The following is a 20,828-nucleotide window of genomic DNA, read 5'->3' on the forward strand; positions in this document are numbered from 1 at the left end:
GTACAGGTAAGTAACTTGTATTTTTGGGTTATCTGTTAGGCCACCATGTTGTAAAGCGCTTACTGCTGTGAGATGAGCTTTGTGTCGCTCCCAGTAAAGGTCTTAAATGACCATGTTATCCAAATAGGTGCCTTCTCGTTCTCCAAGTAGCTTGATCATCAGTGTTTCAAAAGTGACAGAGCCCCTAGTAAGCTAGAAGGCATAACTGAAATATGAAACAACATATTCAAGTAGAAACAGCCTGTACTCTTTTGTGCAATCAAAAGCCTACCTTTATGCACCATTCCCTAACAAATCCAATAGATCATAGTCAAAGAGTGCAAGCTTTTGGCTAGGTATTTAATAAGCTAATTTCTTTGACACCTACTAGTGTTGGATTTCAGAATTTGTACTGGTGGAGGCCTTTCCACAGCGGGACACTTCATATTCATTCCTTGTATGCTGTGTAAGTTTCTTTGCACTGCCTCCTTCAAGGCATTTGAAAGATGATAATGTCTTTCTCTCAGAAATACTAATGGGACCATATGAATAGCATGCTTAGTTTCACTTATACTTCCTGGTAGCTCAGAGATAAATGTCATTATGAGCAGCAATTGTTGATTGATCATGTGGCAGAGTATAGGGTTCCAACTCTCGTCATCAAGCATTGGTTTATCTGCAAAGTACACCCTGTGGTCTTTGACGCCACCATCTGACAAGATTTGTATCCTGCTTGGGGCTACATAGGCACAATTTACAAGTTCTATCAATTGCACCCTCCCAATTGACAAAGAAATGTATTTTCAACAGAAGAGGACTATATCGCCCAACTGTGTGCCTCTGTTACAGTATGACATCTGAAAGAAACACGTTAGTTAGATTCCTCACCTTTGAATATCCCCAGGCGTCAGACTGGATCCGGAAGATTTTTCGTCAGCAATACCCCTTGCGCGTCGCTAGGCGTCGTCTGCGGCTCCGCGTCCGTCGTCGGCGTCGTGCGATGGAATGACGTCGTCGGAGTACTTAGACGCCGCCCTCGCGCGCTGACGTCAGTTCTTCTTTTTTCCGCGCCAGTAAGCGCAGATCCGGGAGAGCTACCCCTTTTTAGTCTTTTTTGACTAAATCTTTTTTGATCACTTTTGATCCTTGTCTGTCGACATCTGGTGCCGGTAGGATGCCTGGGTTCAAGGCTTGCGAGGATTGCCATCGACTGATGTCGGTGACCGATCACCACCGCCGGTGCCTCTACTGTTTAGGCCCCGACCACGACGCGGAGTCGTGCTCCGATTGCCAGGCCCTGACTTCGAAGGCTCGGCGGGAGCGGTCCCTCGAGCTTCGCCACTCGGCTCCGCGTCGTGCGCGATCCCGGTCCAGGAAGAGGTCCAAGGATCGCTCGCGGAGCCCTAGCCGACGCCACCATCGATCGTCGGGCTCCAAGTCGTCGGGTAAGTCCAAATGCTCTAAGAAGTCCAAGAGGCGGCATCGCTCTTCGGACTCCCCTCGCCGGTCGCGCGACTCGGCCGAGGGTCCGGGTGGTTCCACCCCCGCGGCTCCGTCGGAGCCAAGGGCGCCGCGCAAGTCTCCATACCCTCCGGTCCCTGGGACTGACGCGACGCCGGCGGAGGTCAGTGCCTTCCTCTCGGCCATGAGGAGCCTGGCCCCGCCGTCGACGCCCGCTGGCGCGCCTTCGGGCCCCGCGGACTCGACTGGGCGACCTTGCCTGCCGGCGGCTCCGGCCCCGGCGCCGTCGACGACTCCGGTCTCGACGCCGCAGGTCCCCGCGGGGCCCATGCCTGGGCCCCCGTCGACGCCGGTTAACCTAATCACTCCTCCACCGGCGCCGATAACTGAACCACCGACACCGCCACCGGCGCCGCCGGCGCAGACGCCTACACCTCCGACGCCTCCGGCGCCGACTCCGGACGGCGCCACAACGGCGTCGACCGATGCCGCGTCCGGCGCCGCTTGAGACCTATCATCTCTACAGTCCGGCTCCGATCATTTCTCCGGTTTATCAGGAATCGGAAGACGGGGGCGACTGGGAGGGGTTCGAGGACCCTATGGCTGTTCAGTCGCAGCTTTCACAGGACTGGGCAGATGAACTGGGGGAGGCCAGTGGGCTGGACACCTCGCCGGACACTGGATTCACTTCTCCTCCGACTGTGGCTTCGGAGGAGGGTGCAGCATTTTCTGTGGTGCTGCGCAAGGCGGCCGCAGCCCTTGGGCTCGAGCTGCCTGCCGTGGCTGTGAGGACTAACATCCTCACTGAGGTGCTTCAAACCGCAGCAAGCTCCACTGAGCCTCTGCTGCCGTTCAATGAGGCCCTCACTGACGTTCTGCAGGGCACCTGGTCCAAGCCCTCCACAGTTCCTCCTGTGGATAGGAACGTTGCCAGGCGCCACCGCCCTGCTCCGGGCGACCCCAGTTTCCTGTCCCAACACCCCACCCCGAGAGTCTGGTTATCCAGGCCTCTACCTCCCAATCCTCCTTCCCGACCGCTCCGCCGGACCGGGATTCCAAGAGACTCGAGCAGTTTGGCAAGAAACTGTTCACGTCCCTTAGTTTGGGCCTGCGGTCTTTGAACACCGCCTGTCTCTTGGACCGTTATTCCCATTCGCTGTGGGATACGGTGGAGGACGTGCTGCCCCTGTGTCCGGAGGAGGTTCGGACACGTCTTACCCAGGCTTTGGCCGATGGGAGGGATACAGCACGGCACGCCATACGATGTGGGCTTGACACCACGGACTCGCTGGGTAGGGCGATTTCCACCACGGTGGCGCTCCGCCGCCACGCCTGGATGCGTTCCACGTCATTTTCCGGGGATGTCCAGAACACCCTCATGGACATGCCCTTTGATGGCACTCGCCTGTTTGGTGAGAAGGCGGACAGTGCGCTGAACCGCTTTAAGGACTCCCGGGCTACGGCCAAGTCCTTGGGCCTCTCGGCTCCGCGGGCGCACACCTCCGCTTTTCGCCCCTTTCGTGGCCAAGGAAGGGGCGCCTCCTCACGTACGCCAAGCCACCAGCCGCAGAACCAACCTGCGCGCGGTCGCGGACGTGGTTTCCGCCGTGGCGGATCTGGAGGACGACGTGGTCAGCCCACATCCACCCCGGCAGCATCCGCCTCAAAGCCTTCCTAGTCCGAGCTTTCAGGCCCATTCCACGCCAGTGGGCGGCAGAGTTCGCCATCACCTGCTCCACTGGCGGTCCATTACATCGGACAGGTGGGTGCTGCAAATCGTCCGAAGGGGCTACTCCCTCCCCTTCGAGACGACCCCTCCAGCCATGCCACCGCAGCACCACCGTATCTCGGGGGATCATTTGAATCTTCTCCGCGAGGAAGTTTCGGCCCTCTTGGCCAAGGGGGCCGTCGAGCGCGTTCCGAGCCCAGAAGTAGGTTGTGGTTGTTATTCCCACTACTTTCTGGTTCCCAAGAAGGGCAAAGGGGGCCTACGCCCCATCTTGGACCTCCGGAACGTCAATGCCTTCCTCCGAAAGGAAAGGTTCAAGATGTTAACCTTGGCTCAGGTTCTAGCTGCCCTAGACCCCGGAGACTGGATGGTAGCGTTGGACTTGCAGGACGCATATTTCCATATCCCCGTCCTGCCGGCCCACCGGCGTTACCTGCGGTTCATGGTGGGCCAAGAGCATTTTCAGTTTACCGTGCTCCCCTTCGGCCTCACCAGTGCCCCTCGGGTGTTCACGAAAGTGATGGCGGTGGTCGCAGCTCATCTGCGCAGATCAGGGGTTCCAGTCTTCCCCTATCTCGACGACTGGTTGTTGAAGGCGGGCTCGCCCCAGGCAGTCGTCTCCCACCTCCAGACTACGGCGGATCTCCTGCATTTGCTGGGATTTTCCATCAACGTGCCGAAGTCACACCTGAGTCCCTCTCAGAAGCTCCTCTTCATCGGAGCGGTTCTCGATTCGGCGCAGTTCCGGGTCTATCCACCGGAACAGCGGGTCCGGGATATACAGGCCCTGATTCCCATCTTTCGGCCTCTATCCTGGGTTTCGGTCAGGCTAGTGTTGCGGCTTCTGGGGCTGATGGCCTCCTGCATCCTACTAGTGCATCACGCCAGGCGGCGCATGCGGGCTCTGCAGTGGGACCTGAAGTTTCAGTGGGCCCAGCATCACGGCAACCTGTCCGACCATGTCTTGATCTCGGAGGGCACTGCACAACAGTTGCAGTGGTGGCTCACGGACCGCGATTGGGTCATGGGCAGGAGCCTCTCCCTTCCCCAACCGGAGCATGTCGTAGTGACGGATGCGTCCCTCCTGGGATGGGGTGGCCATATGGGAGAGGCGGAGATCAGAGGCCTCTGGTCTCCGGCGGAGTCTCGTCTCCACATCAACCTGTTGGAGTTGAGAGCGATCCGACTTGCACTGAAAGCCTTCCTTCCCTCTGTCAGGGGCAGTGTCGTGCAGGTGTTCACGGACAACACCACCGCCATGTGGTATTGCAACAAACAGGGCGGGGTGGGGTCGTGGACCCTTTGTCAGGAGGCTCTGCGCCTCTGGACGTGGCTGGAACACCAGGGCGTCACCCTAGTGGTTCAACATCTGGCGGGCTCTCTGAACGCCAGAGCGGACGAACTCAGCCGCCGGTGCATGATGGATCACGAATGGCGTCTGAACTCCGAGGTGGCGCAAGGTCTCTTTCAGCAGTGGGGAGAGCCTTGGTTAGATCTATTCGCCACCGAAGAGAACGCGCAATGTCAGCAGTTCTGCGCGTTGGAATTTCCAAGGCGGCACTCGCTCGGCGACGCTTTTCGTCACGAGTGGAGTTGCGGTCTGTTGTACGCCTTTCCGCCTATACCACTTCTGCCCAGAGTGCTGAAGAAGATCAGGCACGACCGGGCCCAAGTCATCTTGGTGGCTCCGGATTGGGCACGAAGATACTGGTATCCCGAGCTACTCAGTATGTTGACCGATCCCCCGATACGTCTGCCCCTTCGGGAGGATCTTCTGTCGCAGCAGCAGGGGACGGTCCTCCACCCGAACCTGTCCAGCCTCCACCTCCATGCGTGGAGATTGAGCGGCGGCAGTTGATGCCATTTGACTTGCCTCCTGAAGTCTGTGATATCATTCTGGCAGCCAGGCGTCCCTCCACAAAGACGGTATACGCCTGCCGGTGGAACAAATTTGTGGCATGGTGCACAGCAAAGGCTGTGGATCCCCTTTCCGCCCCTCTTTCTGAGGTTCTCCTCTTTCTTCTTTCTCTGGCCCGGCAGGGCTCTGCCCTGGGCACCCTGAAAGGTTATCTTGCTGCCATCTCCGCCTTCTTGCGGCTTCCTGATCAGCCTTCTCTTTTCAAGTCCCCTGTGGTTACACGCTTTCTAAAAGGCATTACTCACACGTTCCCTCCTGTCCCTTTTGTAATGCCTCAGTGGGACTTGAATCTGGTCTTGACATTCCTGATGTGCGCTCCCTTCGAGCCTCTTCACAATTGTCCTCTTCGTCTTCTGACTCTTAAGACTGCTTTTCTGGTAGCCATCACCTCGGCTAGACGGGTGAGTGAGCTCCAGGCTTTATCTTCAAAGCCTCCTTTTCTGTCTGTTCATCCGGACAAGGTTGTCCTTCGGCCTCGTCCTTCCTTTCTTCCGAAAGTGGTGACTCCATTTCATCTTGGGCAGTCTGTCACCTTGCCCACCTTCTTTCCGCCTCCGCATCCTTCCAAAGAGGAAGAGAGGCTCCACCGTCTGGACCCAAAACGTGCGCTCTCCTTTTATCTGGACCGCACAAAACAGTTCCGGGTGGACGACCAGCTTTTTGTTGGGTACGTGGGCGCTAAGAAGGGGAAAGCTGTGCACAAACGGACCATCTCTCGGTGGGTCGTTTTGTGTATCAAAATTTGCTATTCCTTGGCAAAAAAGGACCCTCCTGTTGGGCTGCGCGCCCATTCTACTCGGGCCACAGCGGCTACTACTGCTTTGGGACGGGGAGTCCCTTTGCAGGACATCTGTCAGGCGGCGACGTGGGCTTCGTTACACAAGTTTGCCAGGCACTATTGCCTTGACAGCCAAGTCCGGAGGGATGGCTTCTTTGGCCGTTCTGTCCTCCAGGACTTTCTGGTGTGATCTTGGTTCGCAGACCCACCACCGGGGATGGTATTGCTTGGGTATCTATTCTAAGGTGAGGAATCTAACTAACGTGTTTCTTTCAGATGAACAAGTTACTTACGTTCGGTAACGATGTATCTGTAAGAAACATTAGTTAGTTAGATTCCTCACCGACCCACCCATCCTCCCCGTTCTGCGAACTGACATCTAGGGTTAAGGTTATCCTTTTCAGGCCCCTAGATTTTATTTTTGGCACCAGTGTCGGTCTTTGCATGGCTCTGCGTTCCTGGCGCGGAAAGCTATGTACAAGAACTGACGTCAGCGCGCGAGGGCGGCGTCTAAGTACTCCGACGACGTCATTCCGGCGCACGACGCCGACGACGCACGCGGAGCCGCAGACGACGCCTAGCGACGCGCAAGGGGTATTGCTGACGAAAAATCTTCCGGATCCAGTCTGACGCCTGGGGATATTCTAAGGTGAGGAATGTAACTAACTAATGCTTCTTACAGATACATCGTTACCGAAGGTAAGTAACTTGTTCTTCTTGTCAATTTGAGCCTGTTGGTGACTATCTCTTACTAAGTGTTGTATTCTAAAGCTTTAGAGTTGTATAAGGCTGGCAGAAGTCATGAACTTGATTATTTGTAAGGTAGATTTTGCCTTCCATGGTTTGGCGTATGATACTTGTTCAATGGGAAAGGTGGTCAATAACTGTATGATAGTGGCCAGTAAAGCTGCTAAAAGCCAGGTTTTTAGTCTGGTAGAATCTCTCTACCCTTATGGGAATGAGGTCATCAAAGGCGTATCAAAGAAGAAACCTTTTTGCATTCAGACCTCTTGGATTGGGATCTGGAACTCACTTATGCTTTCAGCATCACTTCATGCACCTATAATAAAAAAAACAGAGCTTGAAGTATTTTTTACTTCCTGTCTATTTAAAACCTGGTTGTTTAATATTGCTTTACGATTGGTACAGCAAATACAGATTTTCGGGATAATGACAGACAGTGATTCCAGTTAATATATATAGTTCTCTCCTGTGGAAATCATAAAAATCAGCCCTCAAGAAGCAATGTTTGACATCTCTGTGTGTAATCATCATACCTTGGCAACATTAGAATTTGTACATTACAAAAGACACAGTTCAGTGGTTCATCGGGATCTGTCTGTTTCCAGCCCCACATGCCATGTTTGCTCTTCTTGGTGGATGTGGCTCCCTCTGTTTCAAGTCTGGTTTTGCAAAGGGGCTTTGTGCAGAGTGAAGTTCTTCTCTTTGTATACAGCTGCTGAGAAATTGATATTTTCTCTCAATTGCATGGCATGAAGAGAAGCTTGGGTCAATAAAACTAACATAATTAGTTCCAGAACACCGTAAACAGTTGGAAATACTCTGGCAGTTAAAAGGTTCCATGGAGGTGAACAGTAATTGTTGCTGTATCGAGAACTTGAAGAGAATTTCTAAATTCTGTGTGACCTCTATAAAAGAAAAAAGTGACACATGATCAGTGGCAGACTTTGGGCTTGATAACAATTGGCCTACAAAAATCCGGTACAAATTGCACGCCTGATGATTTGTAGTTGTGCATGGTTTGTAAATCAGCATTTGTGCAATTCGCACAATAATGCATATTTAATACCTTGGCGATGGGGAATAATGTCTGTTATTCTCCATTTCAATATGAGCAATGTGCTTCTGCAATTTGTGCCAGGTTTCACCTTTGGAGATGAAACATCCATTATTTGTGCCCAGATTAATATTGTGGCTTAAAGGCAATGTACTCCAAAAACAGGGTTAACAGGCTCATCGTATCTGGGCTTTCGAACTGAAGTCAAAAATCGATGGAACTCTATAAATTCTTTCATACACCAGGGTCTGAGTCTGAATCCCTTAAAAGGTTATCTAAGTAGTTTGGCAAATTTGTGGCAGAATGCAGTATTTTAAACACATTTTTACCTTTCAGCATTGCTCAGTCATTCCTGCCAAAAATAAATATTTGTTTTTACTAATGTTTTACCCATTGCATTTTGCAGTGTGAAAGGAATACAGTGTTTTGCTATTTGCTCCGCCTTTTGGCTGTAACAAGACAGTATTAGGCTTGTGCACTCTCACAGGACAAATCACGCGAGTACGTAGAAGTTGCTTGAACAAAGCTCCTTTTAGTTTGTTTTACAAGTGCCACCGGGTACTCCTTTAGGCGTGTCTCTACTACTCTGTTCGTGACTTTTCCTCCCGTCGGTTCCCGCCTATTCTTTTTAGATGTCGTATCATCGGCCTTCTGTAGGATCGCCTTGGTAACGATCCACCCTAGGGTGAAAAAAGGAGAAAGGACAGGCGATTAGTCCCTAGCTCATTCAACTGTAAGTACTGGTTCCTTCACCAATACCCTCAGGAAGTAGGGTCATGGGACAAACAGCTTTTCCCTTAGGTTTACTGGGTGACCTCTAAGGAAAAATGAGAGGTAGGGTAAGGCAAGAAAGTGCAAAGGAGTAGAACGCCAAGACTGGTGGCTTTTCCTTGCTTGGGCCTCCGAATCCAACCTCTTCTCAGCCTGGATTCTCTTCACCTATTGGGCTGCCCACTCAAGTAAAAAGGAAATGAAAAGAGAGCAAAAGGAGAAACAACCCTCACAGTCCCAAAAAAAGAAAACAAATCCTGCCCAATGATCCCCAAAGGCGTCCTTTTATAGTCCAGTGAGGTACGCGCGAGTGAGAAACCACCCGCCTACATAGTGACCGGTTATTCGGGTCACTTGCCTTAGGCCATGGCCTGATAACAAGGCCATGGCTGTCCTACCGCTGCTCCGCGTCTCCTCGTCTTAGGTGCTTATTTCGCTCTCCTCCGCCCTGGGAACTCCTGCTCGCTCGTTGACCTCCTCTCTCCAGCTGGGTCCTCTTGACGTTCTTCCTGGGCAGTGCATGGCCATAGGTCCCGCCGCATTAAGGACGTCGAACACACCTTCACAACACCCCCGGGACACCCGTAGTCCTCCTCCTGGGGCGCCCTGTCACATGCACATTTGTATATTGTCTCTGTATGTCTAGCAAAATAGTTATGAACGAAACGCATTATGTTGTTATAACTGCACACGTAATGTTAAACTCTGAAACCTCTTTCGCTAAAAGAAATATATTCTTGTTCAATTCTTGCGCTGTGGAATTTGATTTTTTTTTTTTACCTCATCTCTTTAGGAAAACATTTGCCTTAGTGAGTGGATTCTGAAACCAGTTAACAACAACACTGGCATATGTGTGGAAGGAAAACTGATGTAAGTATAACTGTATCTTGGATTTCACTTCAGGCAACTAAATGTATTGCTTCAGTTTTCTTCCTTGGCTTAAATAGTTATTTGAAGTTTAGCTGTTGCATAGTCTGTGTTGGTTACTGGGAATTAGGCTTTTTGGTCATGAATTAGACGATTATTGGTTGATAGGACTGACATGTTTGAAGTCCCCATGCCTGTGGGGGAATTCAATGTCAGGACCGGAGGCTCAGAATATGCTTAACTGTTACATTTATTCCACTCAGCAGACTTTAACAGCACATTTTTATTTAAAGACTACAAATCCCATGAGTCTTTGCAACAAGTCAACAGTATAACCATAGAGTAAGTCCCATATCAGCAACATCAAGGAACAGCACTTCCTCTTTCTTTGCCATTCAGTAGCCAGATAAGTGGTTTTACTTCATAATGCTATATCATGCCTTATTATGGTGAATTGTTTAGCTTTGATTGTTTCAATTTGATGCTTTAACTTGGATTGTAGATAGTGTGACTAAGCGTCCATTAGTGCATTGCATCAGGCCCCACGATGCTGTTTGACGAGGCACTGTCCTCCCTGTTGAGAGGCTTCCCTGGTGATCTTCCAATGCATCTTCTCTTTCTGGACACGCAGCGAACCGCTTGCCGGGATGCACGGTGGCCACAGACATCAGCGATGCAGCAGTAGCATTGCCTGTGTGTGTAAGGCATGCCTCGTTGCTACGAGATGTGCAGTGTGGTTCTTGCCCCAGTAGGGGGTGTGGAGCGCGCGCATCTCTCGACTAAGAAGCACGCCCCTTACCTCGCATTCCTGAAAAGGAGTTTAGAGACACTGTAGGCAGAGTATGATACCCAGCCGGATTATAACCTCAAGGATGATTCCTGTCCCCGTCAGGGAGCAGATGACAATACTGGGGACGACTCGGATATCCCTGATGGAGATTTGGTTGGTAAACCAGGTTGAAGTAGACCCTGGCGACTGGAAGCTGGTGCCAAGAAACCCAGACTGGAGGGCTCAAACAACCAAGACTCTGCGGGGGTACCAACATGCTGATCCCGGAAGACATTTATCACCTCCGCTCCGCAAACTGGGTTCTGGCGCCAAAGGTAGCGTGCTATGTAGCGAGCTGTATCATTAAACCCTTGGACCAGGAGATCCGGTGTTGCCTGAAGGCCCTCATTGGCCAATAAAATGGCAAGTGCCCCAGACCTAGACGCCAGGTTGGCGGCATTTATCACTAAGTTCGTGAAGGACCCTAAGAAGGGCCTGTACCGTTACTGTCAGTATAAGGTCTTGGATGTTTTCAGGACACTAACTAAAAAATTGGAAACGGCAGAAGATGCCAGGGAGCCAGGCCATATGATCAAACCTTCTCTCCTATCAGGGTGCGCTCAGAAGGCCTTTGTTTCTCGGGTAACGCTAATTGTGCATTATCTACAGTGCGCCGCTGTTCCTTGTTGATAGAAATTGAATCTCGGCTAGGCAAATTGACCACCACTGAAGCCGGCCCAGTTTCAAATGGGGGTCTCTTTGGGGAACCTTTTACTATGGAGTTGTTACACATTCTCATTACCTTCTCATCTCTGGACAAAGCCCAACAGTCCATCAAAATGATCTTCAACGGGCACATTTTTGGAGGAGCCGGAAGAGGAAAGGCCACTCATACAATTCCAACCCCTATATCCCCTATATACAGCATACAAGACGTTCCATCCAGTGGCAAGACCACAAGAAATTCGAAGGGTTCTCTCCCTCGAGAGGTCATGGCAGAAGACATGGCATGAAAGCAGTTTTCCGAGGAGCCAGCAACGCGCCAGGTGGCACTTCTGGTAAGCAATACTCCTTCTTCCCTACTGGGGCTGGGGATGAGATTATAATGTTTCATCCACAAATGGAGGGTCCATAACAGGGGACTCATGGGTGCTTCAAACCGTGAAGGGCTTCCACATAGAGTTTTATGGTACACCTCACTACACTCCCGACCCTATCCTTTAGTCTTCTCACACAAAGGGACACAAGTGGTGAACAGAGAGGTGAGACCTTCTTGAGAAAGGGGCCATTACGCATTTGTCTCTTCATCCCAGGGGTTTCTTAATATTTTTCTGGTTGGGAAAAAGGACAAGGGTTTCAGGTCAGTCATAAATCTGCGAGATTTCAGTTGATGGGTGGTATACCGTTAATTCAAAATGGAGGGCATCCAACTCCTCAGAGATGTTCTACTGGTACGGCTCGATCTGAAGGACACCTACCGCACCACCCTGATATTTCCTCCCCACAGACGGTTCCTACAGTTCGAGTAGGACAGACAAATCTTCAAATTCACATGCCTGCCATTTGATCTGTCCTAAGCACCCTTGTGCTTAACCAGGATGTTGAGGCCGGCAATGGAATGGCTCGGGGAGTGAGGCTGATAGTATACCTGGACGACATCCTTCTGATGCACCATGAAAATATGTTTTGACCTCACACCTTCAGATGAGTCAATCTCAGCCACAAGATCTCAGCTTTATACTGAACGATCAGAAGTCCAGCACACCGGATGACCTTTCTGGGGTTCAAAGCCGAGATGGTGCTCCAGTGCCTCTGGTTACCCCAAAAGAATATGCTCCAAATTTGTCAGGAATTGCGAGAAACCTTGCAAAGGAAAAGTGTATCCTTCTGACACCTGGCCCGGATTGTGCGCCTTCTGTCCTCATCGATCCAAGCGACCTTTCCAGGCCCATTGCATTATCGGGCCGTACAGAGCCTGAAGTCGCAACACCTCTAAAGGGGCCTGTCGTCCATGCAGGAAATTTCTCTTTCCCACGAAACTTAAATAGACCTTAGGTGGTGGACGGCAATATGCAGGCCTGGAACAGCATATTTGGATCAGCATCGGATCTGGTGATCGAATCGGATGCCAGTCAGCAAGGTAGGGGCGCTCGGTATGTGGATATCACCACAGACGCACAGTGGTCAGAAGAAGAGGAGTCTCTCCACATCAATTGTCTCGAGCTCCTCGCCGGATCCTCTGCGACTCGGAGTTTGGTGTTCAACAAGGTGTCCTGCGCCATCTTGTTGAAGATGGAAAACATATCGGCTGTGAGATAGATTAATTGCCTAGGAGGCACAAGGTCCAAGGTACTGGTGGATATGGCCATACACTTTTGGACCTATTGCCTGCATCACAAGTTGTCAGTAAACTCAATCAGTCTCTGTTCTGAAAGTCCACACACCTTAACGACTACAGCGCCTGGAAGCTGGATCTCGCTGTATTTTATAGTTTAACAGGGTGGGACCCATGCCAAGTGGACCTTTTTGCATCACGACTCAATCACCAACATCCCCGCTTCTTGAGCTTCCGTTGGCGGAAGCGACCGATGCCTTCCTACAGGATTGGAGCCAGTTCATGGGGTATGCATTTTCACCCGTTCTCAGTGATAGCTAACTCATGACGCTGGTCAGAAGGCAGAGATAATCCTGGTAATACCGCTTTGGAAATCACAAGTATACAGTTCTTCTGGAACTTTCTTTAGCTATTCGGATCCTATTTCCCGATTCCTCTTTTACTGACTGCCCCTCATGGCAACTTGCACCAGCTGTTTCAGGAAGGGACTCTCTGACTGATGGGTTGGAGGATTACAGGGGACGTTAGGAGATCCCGGGCCTTTTGTCACGGGCTTCCTCCCTTATTAGAAGGACCTGAGCAGACTCTACTGTTAAGAGATGTACCTCGGCATGGAGACGGTGATCACGCTGGTGTCTGCGATGGGGTTGGATCCCATGGGGTTGGATGTAGTGTACCTCATCAATTTCCTGTCAGAATTGGTGGGCAAAGGGTTGGCTTATTGCACTGTCAATGCATGCAATTTCGGCGGGCCATGTTCCTATTCATGATGTCCTGGTAAGAGAACACCCGTTAGTCTGTAGGCTCCTCAGGGGCATTTGCTTTTCCTTTCCACTGAAACTGAAGTATTCTTCTCTTTGGGATGTGAATGTGGTACTCCAATTGTTAAATCAACTGGTATTGGAAACTGCACGCCGTAGTCTCTACCAACGGGTTAATCCAAGTGTTATTGGCAATTAAAGATGTTGTGGCCGCGTGCACTGAGGTATCACCCTCTCAACCTGGGTGTATAAATAATGTAATACTGTTGCACTTGCCAGACTGGCAGGCATCCCTCGTAATGCACTGCCTTGAATCCAAATGGAAAAATTAGGTCCAAATTAAAAAACAAAGAAGGTTACTCCAACATGTCATTTTATTTCAAGACATGGGTTGTTGTACTTTCATTGCTTCATGAAATGTATTTCTCTTATATGTCAATCCATAATGAAAATGCTTAAGAAACACCAACGTTTGTTTATTTAGCCCCAATGCATTACGGGCAACCGCCTGCCCTTCGTCGAGGGGTTATCTCTGAAAAGAAGTGAATGAATGGCAAAATGAGGCGACAACGTTTACAACAGAACCATGTATATATTCATGTGTTGGTTCGAATTGCTAGTGCTCAGGACGGTATCTTAAATGAGCATGCCTTTGTATAAACGTGTATAGTGAACTATCCCTAGTTATCTATAAATGAACGTGCTCGAAAAAATTTGCTGAAAGTCAGTTAAAACATTCTAAATAAACGTGTTCAAAAGATAACTGTGCAGAGAGCCCGGGTAAACCTAATAAGCAAAATATAAAACGTGAAGAAGTTTGACCCTAACCGTATCCAAACCGAAGTGTCCGTGTTTGTTTCACCCATTAAAACACCGACGATTAAACAAGATGAGAGCAGGTGAAGAAGATAAAAATACCTCGTGTTGTTCAAGAATATTCCCTGTGTTGCTCCGAGAACGCAAATGCTCACTACTATATTGAAGTGCTCGACACTTATAGAGAACGGACTCATGCAATGACGTACGTGTTACTGGGGGCCATCTTGCAAAGGGTTGCATCTTGGAAAGGGTAACGAAAGTCAATGGTAAATCTAAACGTGTAATGATGATTAAACTAAAAAGGTGAATCGAGTGTATTGCATGCGAACAAACAAAACGCGCTCAAAAAATATATATAAGAGCAATTGGGGTGGAAATGTGACAGGATAAACGGGCGAAAAGAGTATTATGGTGTGTGGAGTGTAAATATAGGCTAACAAACGAAGTATACAAAAACGTGAATCATTTAGAAATGTAACGGGATAAACAACATGAGAGCATAATTGAAAGTGTGTAAAGTGTGAATATAAACTAACCATAGGATATACAAGAATACTTGGAAACGTAAGCCATTTAGAAAGAAACTAAAGATGAAAGAATGGCACATTTCATCAGACTCAAAATGAACAAGCATTGGCATAGCCAATAGGTCTCGCCTTTGGGGCCTTATAAGTATTTAGTTATGCAGCACAATATCCTTCATGCAACAACATCAACTGTTGCATGGCTAAACACTTATAAGGTCCCAAAGGCGAGACCTATTGGCTATCCCAATGCTCATTGTTCCTCCTGCGGACTCTGCAGGCCCTTGAAAGGCACTCCTGCCCCCCACCCTCCACTGGACGGTGCGAACACATGTAGCTGGTGTCTTCTAACTCATCAGGTCTCGCAGGATACTAGGACTGCGGTCACAGTTTCACATCCTAAGCCAACTTTGCGGACTTTCACAATTGCAGAAATGTAAACCCAAAAAAAGTAACCATTTCAAGAGCTACTCCGCCTGCCATTCTCTTAAACACATGCGTCCGCAGAAGACAAAAGTGAGTATGTTTACACGTCCATGGTGTGTGCTCCAGCGTATTATGTTTAAACTACATTCTTATACATCCGGTTTGCTTACTGTGCTTTTACAAAACAACGCATTCATTTCTGTATGCTCTAACAACTCTGTCACCAAATTATACATACAGTAACTAGCAGGGATTAAAACAGGTCTCGAGTTTGACATGACGCAGATGCAGCTCAGCCTTTGCTCCTTCCCAGGGAGGTAAACGCATTACTTTCAAGGCTGCAACTTTACCTACTGTTAATTACAGCGCTGCAGAGAGAGGCACAAGGAAGTGCTTGTTACAGCGTTCCGTCTGTCAGGGCAATAAAAATAGTGTAACAATAAATTAAAATAACGTCCGGCCGCAAACTCTGCCCAGAGCACAGTTTAAAAAAATAATAATAATTTATTAAGTGTGGTAGCAATGGTCAAACGTTACACAGCAGGCAATGAACATAAAACCCTCAGCACACACGGAAGCCCCGAATAAATATATAACAAGTCAGAGTGATACTTATCTCTGAATATGGAATATAATGCGGGGGGGGCATAAGCTCCTCCAGAATACAGGCAAAGGAACATCTGCTTCCCTCATTCCAAAGGGGTATGGAGGTGGGGGAGGGAGTGGGGAATTACTCCCAATTAATCAGGGTGAAGAGGATTGTTTCAGATCCACTACAACTTCCGGATAATCTCACAAACATGGTGGAGCGGTTTCATGACAGAGGATATCCGGAGGAAATCTTAGATAAAGCAATGAAACAGACTTCTGAAGTCCCTCATACTCCACTTTTAACGACTCACAAAAAGAAGACATCAACAAATAGAGTAGTCATGGTGTCGAAATTTTCCACAGAGAGTCAAGGAATAAAGAAGATCATTCTTAAACACTGGCCATTGCTCCAACAGGAGCCGGATTTCAAACAATAATTCGTAGGCAAACCACTTTTTGCATATGAGCGGAGAAAAAATCTGGCAGAGCTATTAAAATCCAAACGATCTAACACTGGCAATGTAATGTTTAAAGGTATGATCCCATGCCACAACTGTGGCAATTGTGATAACATCATTAAAGGAAACACAGTAAACCATCCAACACAGGGATACAAAATACGACTCTTCACTACTGCCACTTGTGATTCCAAAACTCTTGTATATCTATTTAAATGCCCCTGTGGGCTGATATACTTAGGCAAAACCGAGCGGAAAATCAAGATAAGGATAAATAAACACAAAAGCAACATCAGGAACAACAACCTGAAGTCAGTAGTAGCCACTCATTTTTCCACCCATCATCATAACGTCAGCCAACTATGGTTTCAAGTTTGTGAAGTAGTCTAGATCAAGGAAGGAAGGGACAATCGGAAGTTTCTAATCCAGCGTGAAACGTTTTGGATAAAAAAGATGAACTCTTTGACGCCACACAGACTTAATGATCGCATTGAATACAGTTATTATGTTTGATCTATTTTGCCTCTTTTTGATCTTCTCTTTCTCATGTCATTCGTTATTCTGTTGCTTATTCTTTGCGTACTCATTTTTCATTTTACTCTGAGTCTGATGTAATGTGCTATTCTTTTATTCATAGTTTATCTCTTTTTTCTTTTCTTTCTTCTTTCTAAAGGACTTACGTTTTTTCCAAAGGTCTTACCTTTCCAAACGCTTTTGTACATCTTGTTGTTAGTTCACATTTACATTTTTCACACTTTTTAAGCTGATCATGCGCTCACGTTTCTTATCTCCAATCCTTCTCGTTTCTCATTCATTATTCATACACTTTCACTCTCTGTAAAGCTAATCATGCTCTCACATCTCATTCATTCTTTATTTCGATTTTTATTCCTTGTTTATTCATTTTTCATTGTGAGTCTGATGAAATATGCCATTCTTTCACCTTTAGTTTCTTTCTAAATGAATTGCGTTTCCAAATATTCTTGTGTATCCTATGGTTAGTTTATATTCACACTTTACACACTTTCAATTATGCTCTCACGTTTGTTTATCCCGTCACATTTCTAAATGATTTATGTTTTTGTATACTTCGTTTGTTAGCCTTTATTTACACTCCACACACCATAATACTCTTATCGCCCGTTTGTCCTCTCACATTTCCACCCCAATTGCTCTTATATATTTTTGGACCGCGTTTTGTTTGTTTGCATGTAATACACTCCATTCACCTTTTTAGTTTAATCATCATTACATGTTTAGATTCACCATTGACTTTCGTTACCCTTTCCCAGACGTAAAACCTTTGCAAGATGGCCCCCAGTAACACATACGTCATTGCATGAGTCCGTTCTCTATAAGTGTCGAGCACTTCAATATAGTAGCGAGCATTTGCGTTCTCGGAGCAACACGGGGAATATTCTTTAACAACACGAGGTATTTGTATTTTCTTCACCTTCTCTCATCTTGTTTAATCGTCGGTGTTTTAATGGGTGAAACAAACACGGACACTTCGGTTTTGATACGGTTAGGGTCCAACTTCTTCACGTTTTATATTTTGCTTATTAGGTTTACCCGGGCTCTCTGCACAGTTATCTTTTGAACTCGTTAGTTTCTAATGTTTTACTGACTTTCAGCAATTTTTTTCGAGCATGTGCATTTATAGATAATTAGGGATAGTTCACTATACACGTGTATACACAGGCATGCTCACTTAAGATACCTTCCGGAGCACTAGCAATTCGAACCAACACATGATTATATACATGGTTCTGTTGTAAATGTTGTCGACTCATTTTCGCTATTCATTCACTTCTTTTCAGAGATAACCCACCGACGAAGGGCAGGAGGTTGCCGGGAATGCATTGGGGCTAAATAAACACACGTTGGTGTTTCTTAAGCATTTTCATTATGGATTGACATATAGGAGAAATACATTTCATGAAGCAATGAAAGTACAACAACCCATGTCTTGAAATAAAATGACATGTTGGAGCAACCTTCTTTGTTTTTTAATTTGGATCTAATATTTCCATTTGGATTCAAGGCAGTGCATTACGATGGATGCCTGGCAGTCTGGCAAGTGCAACAGTAATACTCCAATTGCTGCAATTATGGCAGGATAATCCATATTTGTACCATAAGGAATTAACAGGTAAGTTGGCAATCCTGTTATCTCTCGTCTTGTGCAAACGAGTTTCTAACATTCGGACCTTAGATATCACAGCACGCATGTTCATTCTGGAGGGGGTGTCGTTCACTATTTCTCAGCACACCAAATACAATACGAGGGAGGTCCACTACCCAACGTTTCCAGGTCATCCAAAATTGTGCTTGGTACCCTATCTGAGGTGCCTATGAGTCTATGACGGAGGAATATAGACCACCAGGAACAGCTTGACTGTTTCTCTTCCTCAAGAAGCCTTTCAAGCCAATCTCAGCAGCGACAATTGCCCGCTGGGTGAGATGGATCCTGCAAGAAGCAGGTTTTGATGGGGACCGCCGCCTTATGGGCACACTCTACCAGATGGGCTATGGCCTCGAAGGTCTTCTCCTTGGGAAGCTGCCTAGTCTTCCGATTCCACATTTAAAACATTTTATTTCAAACAAATTACTGTCATGGTTTCACTGCTTGTCAACTAGCTTTAAACTAGCATAATCTGTGCCTCCGGTCCTGACATAGAAAATAACATTTTCTAGCCATTGTGAAGGAAAGTTTCAATTATATTAAGGACGCAGAGGCGAGGATTATCCATCCTATCTTGGTTAACACCTGTTACCCTCCCGATGTCCTCTGAAGTCTACAGTGTTGGATAAGTATATGCTGAATTTGGGGACCAATACTAATGTTCAATTAATACTTGGTTAAGTGATTTTGATTTTAACTGTATCTATCGATTCATGGAAGGATCATTGTAGTTCATTGTTGCATATTTCGACTAACACCAGTATTGCTGACATTGCGTATAATTTTAAACCTGTGCCACATGGTGAGATTTTATTGCTGTCATATTTTCGTTTTTTACAGGATCAGACCAGAAGCAGGACTACTGAAAGAAAATTGGACCTCAGGATGTTTCCCTCAAAGAAAGGGAAAGTGCTGTTCCTTGATGTTGCTTAAATGGGACTTACTCTATGGTTATACTGTTGACGTGTTGCACAGACTCATGGGATTTGTAGTCTTTGAATAAAAATGTGTTGTTTTAGGCTCCTGAGTGGAATAAATGAGAGTTAATCATAATCCTTGCCTCTGCATCCTTAATAGAATTGAAACTTTCCTTCATAATAGCTAGGAAATTTTATATTCTGATTGTTACCTTCTTAGATCCCTCGGAGAAGGTTGCAACACTGGAAACTATGTTGCTCCAATAGCTTCTGAGAGAGAGTGGTCCTGTTTTGTGTTCTGAAATAATTTGCTCGATGCTGTGAAAAACGAAAATAATGGATTTCTACAATTTCCACACTAAGGAACTGCTGTCACATATGTCTTGTCTCACACAGAACTTGCACTTAAGAACTGTTCTTCCTTGTTTCCAACAAAATGAAGTGCTCACTTATGTTTAGGTGTAGATTCTCGTTTCCTGACAGCTGGTGAAGAGTAGGTGAAAGATTAAATACAGAAGCATGCTTCCTTAACACCGTTACCTATGCTCTACGTGATCCATCATTTCCAGCCCCTGAAGTTTTTTCTTATACCTCCTTTTCATCTATCTTCTGCAGCAATGAAGGTGGAACCTTTTGGCACAGCAATGTTATTGCAGAACGTATTCGGAGGAACCAAGTGAAAACTGTAACTGGAAGTGTCTACGAGCTGAAAGGAAAGATGGATTCAATTTCTATGAAGCAATCAGGTTAGTAAGTGGTTAAGTGGACAATACTTGATAGAGTGGTCATATAACGGTTAATCATTCAACACTCCAAATATCACCGTTAAGGAGTGCTAGTGATATTATAAACTATTAGGTCAAACGCCTTATGGTTCAAAATAAACCTGAGAAGGCCAAATAGGACAATATTGCACATTATCAGGATATCTTTCATAGATTCACATGCCTTAATCATTGCCCGTTGTCGAGATGGGAGTCCCACAGTAAAATATTCAAGCAGTGCTTTAAAAGCTTCATAGTCTATAATAGCTGAAGGTCATCTAAACAGTAGCCTATCTATGTCCTTTTAAAGAAAATAAGACTAAATGTTGGAATCCAGCCAATCAGCTGTTAGCACCCTATAGAACACTCCCAGCAGAAGCAAGTTCTCTTCATATTTTCACCGCACGTCGTGTGGAAGGGAGTCTCCCTGAGTGCTACTCAGTTTTTCTCTTCAGCTTTCTTAAATTTTGACATGCCAGACAGAAAAGGCCTTTTCCGCCCATGTGAAACCTGTGGCAAGAAAAGAGTCTATGTGTATGATCCACATAAGGAGTGTATTTATTGCCTTTATCCAAGGCATGAGGTGAGAGAATGTAAGATCTGCCACACCTTCTCAAATAAAACCCTCAAGGACAGAGAGGGAAGGTTGTTAGTGTGGCTTCAGACCACTAAACACCAGTCGCATTCTTCTGATGAGGAAGATGGCAGAGCCTCTACGTCCCATAACAGGGCCAAATCGAAGGACAGTTCCTCAGGTGAAGGAAGAAAACGTCACAAGCCTTCCCAGGATTCCAAGACTTCAAGAAAAGAGGATGTTTCTAAACACTCCTCTGATACAACATTATCTATGCCTTCTATGCCTATCAGCAAGGAAGGAGATCATCCTAGAACTTCCTCATCATATCCTGTGGGTAAGAAAACCCTTAAAAACTCATCGTCGACAACATTCTGTATTACATCGACGACAGCTGTGACAAT

General features: G+C 47.1%; 1 protein-coding gene across 6 annotated transcripts in view; it reads left to right on the plus strand.

Moving 5' to 3' along the window:
• Positions 1-20,828, plus strand: part of MIS18BP1 (MIS18 binding protein 1) — a 772,466-nt gene that overhangs the window by 316,722 nt on the left and 434,916 nt on the right. For all 6 annotated transcript variants that reach the window (XM_085627030.1, XM_085627029.1, XM_085627031.1 and 3 more), the window contains 2 exons: positions 9,228-9,304; positions 19,702-19,832. In XM_085627030.1, coding sequence (XP_085483156.1) covers positions 9,228-9,304; positions 19,702-19,832 — 208 coding nt within the window. The remainder of the gene's footprint in view (positions 1-9,227; positions 9,305-19,701; positions 19,833-20,828) is intronic.

This window comes from Triturus cristatus, chromosome 9 (assembly GCF_964204655.1).
Source record: "Triturus cristatus chromosome 9, aTriCri1.1, whole genome shotgun sequence".
Lineage (NCBI taxonomy): Eukaryota > Metazoa > Chordata > Amphibia > Caudata > Salamandridae > Triturus > Triturus cristatus.